Genomic DNA, 11,362 nt, shown 5'->3' on the forward strand with positions numbered 1-11,362 from the left:
CCCGCGACCGCCTCTGCCTGATTGACAGGCAGAGGTGACCGCATTTTGTGCGGCCCCCTGCAGAAAATGGGGACGCATGTGCAGTAGGGCCCACTGCGCATGCGCCCGCTGCACCCCTGCAACAATTCCGGGTGGATCGCGATTTGCGATCCAACCTGAATTAGGCCTAAGTTCCAGCAGAACATGATGAGAATGAGTATAACATATTAGATGAGGGCAAAAACTTCCCTCCAAATAATACTTCCATATTATATGAAGTCAACAGTATAGACGGTATGCAAAGTATTTACTTTATGAAACATTGCTCTTTTTTGAGACCATTTTTCATACATATAAAAGTTAACCACGTCCAGTAAGTGAGGTTATTGATTTGTGTGCGTCATATAATGCCGTGCCAGCAGTGCATCGTGGGCAAAACTTTCTCCACAAACTGTGCAACAAAATGGCTTCCCTCTGGCATGGATTTTCTGGTGCTTAGTCAGGTTTACTGCAGCTGGAGCATATAAAGGGCTTAGCGCCCGTGTGGACCTTCTGGTGCTTAGTCCGGTCTGAGTTAGTAATGAAGCGTTTTCCACATTCAGGACAGGGATAGGGCTTTTCCCCAGTGTGGATGCGCCGATGGACAATGAGGCTTGCACTGCAGTTGAAGCACTTCCCACAGATAGCGCAGCAATAGGGTCTCTCCCCCGTGTGAATCCTGCGGTGCACTGTCAGATGGGCATTACGGTTAAAGCACTTTCACACACATGGCAGGAAAAGGGCCTCTCTCCCGTGTGAGTTCGCTGGTGCAGGGTGAGGTGGGCCCTGCAGCCAAAACACTTCCCACACTCTGTGCACGGGTAGACCTTCATTCCTTTGTGAATTCTCCGATGCACAGCAAGACGCGAAACCGTTGAAAAACATTCCCCACATTCTGAACATATAAATGGCCGGAGACTTTTATGGACAATTGGGTATCGGAGAAGATCTGAGCTTTTAGTAAAACTTTTCTGACACTCAGAGCAGTAACATGTCTGACCTGCGATATGTGCAGTTTGGTAAGTAGATGTATATTGTACCTTTGTACCATCTGTGGAAGTATACATGTCAGTGTGTCTGAGGTCTTCTCCATTCCATGGGACTGGTTCCTCCTTAATATGAGTAGATGTATACTGTGTATGATATGTGGGCGTATACACGTCAGTGTGTGTCAGGTCTTCTCCATCAAATGAGACCGGTTCCTCCTTAATATGAGTAGATGTATACTGGGTAACACCTGTGGATGTATACATGTCAGTGTGTGTCAGGTCTTCTTCATCATCACATGAGGTTGATTCCTCCTTCACATGAGTTGATGTATACTGTGTATGACCAGTGGGTGTATACATGTCAGTGTGTGTGAGGTCTCCTCCATCACATGAGACTGATCCCTCCTTAATATGAGATGTATACTGTGTATGACCTGTGGGTGTATACATGTCACTGTGTGTGAGGTCTACTCCATCACATGAGGCTGATCCCTCCTTAATATGAGATGTATGTTGTGTATGACCTGTGGTTGTATAATTGCCAGGGTGTGTGAGGTCTCCTCCATCACATAAGACTGGATCCTCCTTAGAATTAGGGGAGAAACATTTATTTTCAGCATCATAAGGTAAACCTGTTGGAAACAAATGCATTCTAGTCAGATATTTAAAACATGACTCTGTCCTCTCTCTGTATATATATAAATGAGTAATTAATCCTCCTTACCTGGTGATATGAGGGGCCAGTGATTCTCCAACATCACATCCTTGTACAGACCCTTGTGTCCTTCTATATACTCCCACTCCTCCATGGAGAAATAGACAGTGACATCGTCGCACCTTATAGGAACCTGACACACACAATGACACAGTCATCACCCAGACACACTCCCTGATCTTACTATATGATGTCCCATTCCCAGTAGTCACCTCTCCAGTCAGCAGCTGAATGATCTCGTTGGTGAGTTCCAGGATCTTCTGCTCAATGTCTCTCTCATGTATCAGCGAGTGAGGTGGAGGCACCATGATGGGACTCTTGGTCCTTCTATATATTCCTGTTATATGGCGACGGCTGCTATGTAGGATATGATCACTTGACTTCTTCACAAGTGTGTAATCCTGTGTACCGAGAGAAGGATGATAAAATTCCCTATTCTAAAACAGAGATAAGCAACAGAAAATGCTTATGCCTAGACATTGATTGCAAAACTACCCACCTCCCCAGTCAGGCCCCTGTGTTAGTAATAGAGATAACAGTGATGCCACTGTGACACTCCCAGACTCTCTCACCTCCCCGTTCAGGTCCCTGTGTTAGTAATAGAGATAAGAGTGATGCCACTGTGACACTCCCAGACTCTCTCACCTCCCCGTTCAGGTCCTGTGTTAGTAATAGAGATAAGAGCGATATTACTGTGACATTCCCAGACTCCCTAACCTCCCCAGTCAAGTCCGTGTGTTAGTAATAGAGATAAGAGTGATGTAACTGTGACACGCCCAGACTCCCTCACCTCCCCATTCAGGTCCTGTGTTAGTAATAGAGATAAGAGCGACGTCACTGTGACAGTCCCACACTCTCTCAACTTCCCCAGTCAAGTCCCTCTGTTAGTAATAGAGATAAGAGTGATGTCACTGTGACACTCCCAGACTCCCTCACCCAGGGCTGCCATCAGAAATGATGGGGCCTGGGACTGACCCATACAAGGCAGGCCCCCCCTCTACCACCACCACACACACTGTCTGCTCCCCCTCCTTCCCTGCATTCCCCAAACTGTATCTTTTGAAGGGGCCGGGGTGGTTGTAATCAGAATCAGGGGGCCAGGTCACAGCACCATGAATTGACAGAGCGCATCGGAGGGGCAAGAGGGACAGAGGCAAAGCCGCGGTCCGCGGCCATATTCTTAATACAGAGCCGGCCATGAGCCAATGGGAGCTCACGAACCGGCAGCTCCTGATTGGCTGCCGGTCTGTGAGCTCCGATTGGCTCACGACCGGCTCTGTATTAAGAATGTGGCCGCGGACCGCGGTCCTGCCTCTGTCCCTCCGTTGCTGCCTGCCGATGTGCAGGCAGGCAGCTGACCTGTGTCCCTGATCCTGACTCCAAGCACCCGGGCCCCATCTCAGTCCGGGCCCGGGACTGCAATACCCACCGTCCCCCCTTGATGGCGGGCCTGCCCTGACCTCCCGAGTCAGGTCCCTCTGTTAGTAATAGAGATAAGAGTGATGTCACTGTGACACCCCCATACTCCCTCACCTTCCCAGTCAGGTCCCTCTGTTAGTAATAAGAGATAAGAGTCATGTCACTGTGACACTCCCAGACTCTCACCTCCCCAGTCAGGTCCCTCTGTTAGTAATAGAGATAAGAGTCATGTCACTGTGACACCCCCATACTCCATCACCTTCCCAGTCAGGTCCCTCTGTTAGTAATAGAGATAAGAGTCATGTCACTGTGACACTCCCAGACTCCCTCACCTCCCCAGTCAGGTCCCTGTGTTAGTATTAGAGATACGAGTGATGTCACTGTGACACTCCCAAACCCCTTCATCTCTCAGAGTGTGGAACCAACTGTATCTTGTATAAACTTGAAAATTGTGGTGTTTGCTGGCACTGCAATAAAGTGATATCACCATGAAAATCCTAGCATTATTCACCTCTCCAGTAAGAAGAAAAATGATGTCCAGGGTGAGGCTTAATATCCTGTCAACCGTGTAATTCCTCTCTCTGTCCATCCTCATTACTTTAAATGATGCACATACGACTATTTAACTCATAGACAGGTGTTAGCTTCATGTGACTTCTGTTCAGTAAACGCGCTGTATGGCTTCTTACAGATCCAGCCTTTTAGGACAGAAGAGGTACCAAGCAGCCAATACAATTGCGCAAAAATTATAAAATAGATAAAAACACAACTTCAACATAGAAAATGTGTATTATATGTGACTAAGGGTAGTAAAGCAGCTACAATAAGTATAATGTATATTTTATATGACTGAGGAATAAAACAAATTGCTACAATATGTAGTAAAATGTGCATTTAAAAACTGTACTATGTAGTATTAATAGTAATGACATTAATAATATAAGTATTAGTATAATCATTAATTACCTGTAGTGATACATTGTAGAAGTCTTCCCTCTATGTACCACAAGTGACAGGAACGAGATTCTGAATAATAGTTCTTCCCTGCCCCCTCACTTCCTGGTTTTGCGTTCCACCTCACTTCCGTGTTCTGCGTTCCACTCCACTTCCTGCTTCTGCATTCCACCTCACTTCCTGGTTCTGCGTTCCACCCCACTTCCTGGTTCTGCCTTTATTTATTTACCAGACTGTAAGACTACATGTCCCATGGTGCATTGCTTACTGAAGTACTTGAGCCAATGGCATTACACGCAGTCTCTGGGATTCTATTAATAATAAGAAATACTTATGCTTAGCAAGCTTACTGTATAGTAATAACAGCCTTATATATAACTGTTCCAGTGTGTTCTAGTTCATGTTCTAATTAATGTAAATGAAATCAATATTATTATACAGCACACTGTTTATTTTCAGTGTATATGCTATAGCCATGTCACGGTGACGAGGGGCAGCGATGGAAAAAATAGTTTCTTATTAAATAAAAGCATTTATTGCATAGAACTTTATACTATATATATTTTTTGTTGTTTTTTTATTTTTATTACTTTTTAATGTAGTTTCCATGAAAGTGGAATTGGGGGCTTAATCCAGCTTTACGTATGCGCAGCTCAACCACCCCGGAAAAACTTTCTTGATAAATTGAGCCAGGAAAAACCTTTTCTCTCTCAGCATCTTAATAACGGTAACAGCCCATTTTTTCACAATTAAACCTGAATCATTTTCTGCTCTTTTCAAGTCAATGTTAAAAATGCAGATCTCAGTGTGGCTGAACCGTGATTTTCCAGGGATCCCTCTGGTGCTGAGCTGATATAAGGGCCCCACAGACCTCCCACTTACCCCGCAGCACCCCACGTGTCCCCAGGTTCCATGTACACGCCAAAGCTTTCATAGTACGTTCCAATGTCACACACTACCTTCCACTTAACCCCAAATGCCCCCACCCACTAGGAGCTCCCATGACCTAATTAACAATTAAGGATCGCTAACTCGTAATTAATAATACACCCTGCCCATATCTGCATATAATTTTGGTCAGTGATCGCTGAACTTCCTCCTCATCTGATGTCTCTTAGACCATTGACGGCTGCATCATTAATTAGCTATCGATGGTTATGCTATGCACATGTCCAAAATGCGCATGTGCGGGGCCAACACTCACCATTGTGAGATCAGCCACCTAGGATTTACCATCGGTGGCATTCCATTGATCGTGAAATACTCACCGTTGCCATCAGACCATTATTAGGGGAGATTTATGGGAGATCTCCTGCGCTCCGGGGAGAGTGGACAAACCTTGCGGATTCCACCCATTTCTTCAGTGATGTTGGCGGTTTGGTGCTAGTGGGTGCTATTCCTGGGGAATCATGTCGTCATGACCGCAAGCCACTCCCCATGTCTGCAAAGCACTGCATTTCGGAGCAGAGGGCGGAGTCCCAAATCATGTCACCACACACCCTGCACCCCCCACTTATACCTGCCCCCTGGGATCTCCCAGAGGGGAGGATTTTAAAGCAGACATGTATGTTCACGGTACCTATCTTCTGCCGATACCTTCAGCTCTATGGATCCAACTATTACTGTAGGCAACACGTCTTCATAGATTGCAAGCAGAAACTACCTTTTATATACGGTCAATGCACTAAAGCCTCTGGGACGGGTTCCGGTGATTTACGCGGCTAACTGAATCTTTCAGCCCCTCTATCTCCCGCACTAGAGAGATGGAAGCGCCATTATATGTAAGAGGAGCGTCACCTGTGCTGAGGCATGGATATCCTCTAAACCAGAACTGTAACTCTGACTTATTTCCTGCACCTAAATACTCACAAACGTGTACAGACTTTGGGGTAAATTTACTAAGATGGGAGTTCTATTTAAGATGGGAGGTTGTCCATAGCAACCAATCAGATTCTACTTCTCATTCATCTAGCACCTTCTAGAAGATAATACCTGGAATCTGATTGGTTGCTATGGGCAACATTCCATCTTAAATAGAACTCCCGTCTTAGTAAATTTACCCCTTTGACTAGCATCTATCAAAGCTGGTTTATTTGATTATAGGGCACTTACCCTACCAACACAATCTCATGCATTTAGATGATTGTATCCCTTGCATGCTATGTGCATGTTCATGGAAAAAAATGTGTGTGTTTTACATTAACTGGTTATGTATTTATCAACAAAAATTAAGGTTTTAACCAAAAATGAGTTTTACTGCAATTAGGAACATATAAATCCCCTTAGTATGTAAGCTCGTAAGGGCAGGGCCCTACACCCTCTTGTTCTTCCCTAGTACTGTCCTCGTCATCACCGCTCTGCCCCCTTATCTCCTCTTCCCCTTCAGTGACTCTGACTGTTTGCAGGTCCCATATTTGGGGTGTCAATTTGCCTCTGTATTCCCCTGCCAGCTTCAGCCAGTTGTCCTGTCCCTGATATCTGTCCTACCCAGTTTGTGGTGTGATTTGGTATTTTTGCTCCGTACTTATGCTTTGACCTGCTGTTGAATATTGCATACTGTATTTGCACTGACATCCCATCACTGTTTCCTATGTTTACCTTGTACAGCGCTGTGTACACATTGTGACCAGGACCGGCCGGCCAATAACGCAGCTGCGTACGGCGCCAGGCTCCAAGGGCACCGTCTCCCGCCGCTGCGCAGAGTGTGACTTCACTGACTCGTATGTCTCACCTGCGTCTTTTGCTGCTCACCAGCGCCTCCTTATCCCTGCCATAGTACCCCACCGGTACACTCGCATCTATCCCTCAGTGGCAGTGACCCTGCTTCTGCTGCTGAGGGGAGCTCTCCTCTGCCCTCGCACCTACCCAGAATGCTTGTGCGGGCACGACGTCATTGCGCATGGCATTCTGGGAGTGGCAGCGGGGGAGAGAAGACCGAGGAACAGCAATACTGCAGCATGGTGTTGGGCGACGGGGCGTGGTACTACACGTGGGTGCCTGTCTACAAGCACCCGATCTGCCTGCCTGAGTCCCGGATCCCGACCCCAGCAGCTGCACAGCAGGGAGACAGAAGCAGCCTGGAAGTCCAGGGACCGGAAGCCATCGCAAAGGGCAGCTCTTAGGGAGAGCTGACATTTGCGATACTAATCGCATATATTAGTACGTATGCGATAAGTATTGGCGACAGGGGTGTAGCGAGGGTGGCTCCGGTGGAGCACGAGCTCCGGGCGCTGCCGCCTGCTACCCCTCTACTGGCAGCCATAGAGCAGGTGGAGGAGAAGCAGAGGGTGTGAATTGCAGTTCGTACTCAGAGACTAGGTAGGGAACAGGGCAGGCCAGAGGTGACTCACTGTCTGCTTGTAGCTGTGCAGCATGGTTACTTCTGTCCTGCAGCACTACTCTCTGCCCCCCGCTGCTGCAGCACCACTCTCTTTCATGGGAACTGCAGCACGTCTCTACTTCAGATGCTGCAGCACCTCTCTCTGCCCCCCGCTGCTGCAGCACCACTCTCTTTCATGGGAACTGCAGCATGTATCTACTTCAGATGCTGCAGCACCTCTCTCTGCCCCCCGCTGCTGCAGCACCACTCTCTTTCATGGGAACTGCAGCACGTCTCTACTTCAGATGCTGCAGCACCTCTCTCTGCCCCGCAGGCTGCTGAAGCACAATTCTCTTTGCCCCTCAGGCAATTCTGGGACATTATTTTCGTTGAAGCACAGTGGGATTATCAGGTCAGGGCTAGCAGTTCTAGGGTATTATTTTAATTAAGGCATTGGGAGATTATCAAATCAGGCGGGATGGGGGCATTTTTGGTGCATTATTTTCATGGAGAGTTTTGGGGGGTTCAGGTCTGTGGGTGGGGGGGGTCACATTTGAGGCATTATTTTCATTGAGGCATTGGGAGATTATCAGATCTGAGGGGGTAAATTCTGGGGCAGCATTATTTCCATTCAGAGATTGGGGGTTTATCAGGTCTGTGGTGGTGGGGGGGGGGGGGGGGGTCACATTTGGGGCTCTATTTTCACTGAGGAATTGAGGAGTTGCGAGATCAGGTCAGTTGGGGAATATATATTTTACATTTTTTTTAATTAAAACAAATAGTTAAATACAGCTACTTCCATAGTGGTTCTACCATGGTGTAAAGTGTATAAGGGGCTCAACCATAGTGTAATGTGTATAAGGGGCTCTACTGTGTGGCATAACATGTATAAAGGGTGCTACTGTTCGGTGTAATGTGAATTGGTACTATTCTATGGCCTTGCACCTTCCCAATGAAGCCATGCCCCTATATTGTTGTTGTAAGCTTTTAACATGCACTGACCCTATTTTAAACATGGGGGGCACCCGAAGGAAACTTTCACCCTGAGCTCTACAAGGTCTAGAACCGGCCCTGTCACCAATCTGGGATTTTTAAATATTGTTTATTTTCAAATGTAACATGCTGCTACATGTTGGCTAAGCCCCCCAATTCATTACAGGGGAGGGGGCGCCAAAACATACCACTGCTTCGGGCACCATGGCACCTAGCTACATCTCTGATTGGCGCAGTAAGTGGTGGGATGTACTGCATATGATTGGTACATCCCACCTTTTCTCTCTCTCTCTCTCTCTCTCATCCTCACCTCTCTCTCTATCTCATGTTCACCTCTCTCTCTTGTCCTCTCCTTTTCTCTTGTCCTCACCTCTCTCTCTCTCTCTCGTTCCCACCTCACTCTATCAATGGTGGTGGCAGATGTTCCAATGTTTTAAACAAATAAATGTTTTTCCAAATATATATATATATATATATACTTTTTTAACTAAAATCATTTCTCTAACGTCCTAGTGGATGCTGGGGACTCCGTAAGGACCATGGGGAATAGACGGGCTCCGCAGGAGACTGGGCACTCTAAAGAAAGATTTAGTACTACTGGTGTGCACTGGCTCCTCCCTCTATGCCCCTCCTCCAGACCTCAGTTTGAATCTGTGCCCGGCCAGAGCTGGGTGCCTTTAGTGGGCTCTCCTGAGCTTGCTAAGAAGAAAGTATTTTAGTTTAGGTTTTTTATTTTCAGAGAGCTTCTGCTGGCAACAGACTCTCTGCTACGTGGGACTGAGGGGAGATAAGCAAACCTACTAACTGCGGCTAGGTTGCGCTTCTTAGGCTACTGGACACCATTAGCTCCAGAGGGATCGAACACAGGTACCTAACCTTGATCGCCCGTTCCCGGAGCCGCGCCGCCGTCCCCCTCGCAGAGCCAGAAGTACAGAAGCCGGCAGAAGTTAAGAAGACATCGAAATCGGCGGCAGAAGACTCCTGGCTTCACTTCAGGTAGCGCACAGCACTGCAGCTGTGTGCCATTGCTCCCACAGCACACCCGCACACTCCGGTCACTATAGGGTGCAGGGCGCAGGGGGGGGCGCCCTGGGCAGCAATTAGTATACCTTTGGCAAAATAACACACATATACAGCCAGGCACTGTATATGTGTACGAGCCCCCGCCATTTTTTTACACACAGAAGCAGGACAGAAGCCCGCCGCTGAGGGGGCGGGGCCTTCTTCCTCAGCACTCACCAGCGCCATTTTCTCTCCACAGGCTCTGCCCTGCAGTATCAAGGTAGAAAAAGGGTGAAAAAGAGAGGGGGGGGCACATAAATTTAGGCGCAAATTATCACAAACAGCAGCTACTGGGTAAACACTAAGTTACAGTGTAATCCCTGGGTTATATAGCGCTTGGGTGTGTGCTGGCATACTCTCTCTCTGTCTCCCCAAAAGCCTTTGTGGGGTCCTGTCCTCATCCCTGTGTGTGTGTGGTGTGTCGGTACGTCAGTGTCGACATGTTTGATGAGGAAGGATACGTGGAGGCAGAACAAGTGCAGATGAATGTGGTGTCGCAGCCGACGGTGCCGACACCTGATTGGATGGATATGTGGAAGGAGTTAAATGATAATGTAAGCTCCTTACATAAAAGGTTGGATAAAGCTGAGGACTTGGGACAGTCAGGGTCTCAACCCATGTCTGATCCTACAGCTCAGAGACCGTCAGGGTCTCATAAGCGCCCACTATCCCAGATGGTTGACACAGATGCTGACGCGGAGTCTGACTCCAGTGTCGATGACGATGATGCAAAATTGCAGCCTAAAATGACTAAAGCCATCCGCTACATGATTATAGCAATGAAGGATGTATTACACATATCAGAGGAAAACCCTATCCCTGACAAGAGGGTTTATATGTATGGGGAGAAAAAGCAAGGAGTGACTTTTCCCCCCTCACATGAATTAAATGAATTATGTGAAAAAGCGTGGGATTCCCCTGATAGGAAAGTAATAATTTCCAAGAGATTACTGATGGTGTATCCTTTCCCGCCAACGGACAGGTTACGCTGGGAATCCTCACCTAGGGTAGACAAGGCCTTGACACGCCTATCTAAGAGGGTGGCCCTGCCGTCTCAGGATACGGCCGCCCTAAAGGATCCTGCGGATAGAAAGCAGGCAGCTATCCTGAAGTCTGTTTATACACATTCTGGTACTCTACTGAGGCCAGCAATTGCTTCGGCCTGGATGTGTAGTGCTGTAGCAGCATGGACTGATAATCTCTCGGAGGAGATAGATACCCTGGACAGGGACACTGTTCTACTGACCCTGGGACATATCAAAGACGCTGTCCTATATATGCGGGATGCCCAGAGGGACATTTGCCTGCTGGGCTCTAGGATAAACGCAATGTCCATTTCTGCCAGAAGGGTCTTATGGACTCGGCAATGGACAGGGGATGCCGACTCTAAAAAACACATGGAGGTTTTGCCTTATAAGGGTGAGGAATTGTTTGGGGACGGTCTCTCGGACCTAGTTTCCACAGCTACAGCTGGGAAGTCAAATTTCTTACCATATGTTCCTTCTCAACCAAAGAAAGCACAGTATTACCAAATGCAGTCCTTTTGTTCACAGAAAAGCAAGAGAGTCAGAGGTGCATCCTTTCTTGCCAGAGGCAGGGGTAAGGGAAAAAAGCTACACCATACGGCTAGTTCCCAGGAACCAAAGTCCTCCCCGGCTTCCACTAAATCCACCGTATGACGCTGGGGCTCCACAGGCGGAGCCAGGTGCAGTAGGGGCGCGTCTCCAAAATTTCAGCCACCAGTGGGTTCACTCACGGGTGGATCCTTGGGCTATACAAATTGTGACTCAGGGATACAAGCTGGAATTCGAGGTGACGCCCCCTCACCGTTTCCTAAAATCGGCATTGCCAGCTTCCCCCAAGGAAAGGGAGGTAGTGTTGGCGGCCATTCAC

The 11,362-nt window shown here is 47.7% G+C and overlaps 1 protein-coding gene across 2 annotated transcripts; it reads right to left on the bottom strand.

The window, feature by feature from the left end:
* Positions 1 to 275: 275 nt before the first annotated feature.
* On the bottom strand, positions 276 to 4,217 carry LOC135054753 (oocyte zinc finger protein XlCOF8.4-like). Of its 2 annotated transcripts, XM_063958058.1 has the most exons (5): positions 4,108 to 4,215; positions 3,653 to 3,839; positions 1,935 to 2,123; positions 1,732 to 1,855; positions 276 to 1,639 (listed from the first exon to the last, which is right to left on the bottom strand). In XM_063958058.1, exons 2-5 carry the CDS (start codon positions 3,734 to 3,736, stop codon positions 711 to 713), a joined length of 1,326 nt encoding a protein of 441 aa, XP_063814128.1. In that variant the 5' UTR covers positions 3,737 to 3,839; positions 4,108 to 4,215; the 3' UTR covers positions 276 to 710. The 2 variants fall into 2 exon arrangements, with proteins under 2 accessions (XP_063814128.1, XP_063814129.1); XM_063958059.1 differs by lacking the exon at positions 3,653 to 3,839 and having other exon boundaries at positions 4,108 to 4,217.
* Positions 4,218 to 11,362: the final 7,145 nt, after the last annotated feature.

The sequence above is a fragment of the Pseudophryne corroboree genome, chromosome 3 (genome assembly GCF_028390025.1).
Source record: "Pseudophryne corroboree isolate aPseCor3 chromosome 3, aPseCor3.hap2, whole genome shotgun sequence".
Lineage (NCBI taxonomy): Eukaryota > Metazoa > Chordata > Amphibia > Anura > Myobatrachidae > Pseudophryne > Pseudophryne corroboree.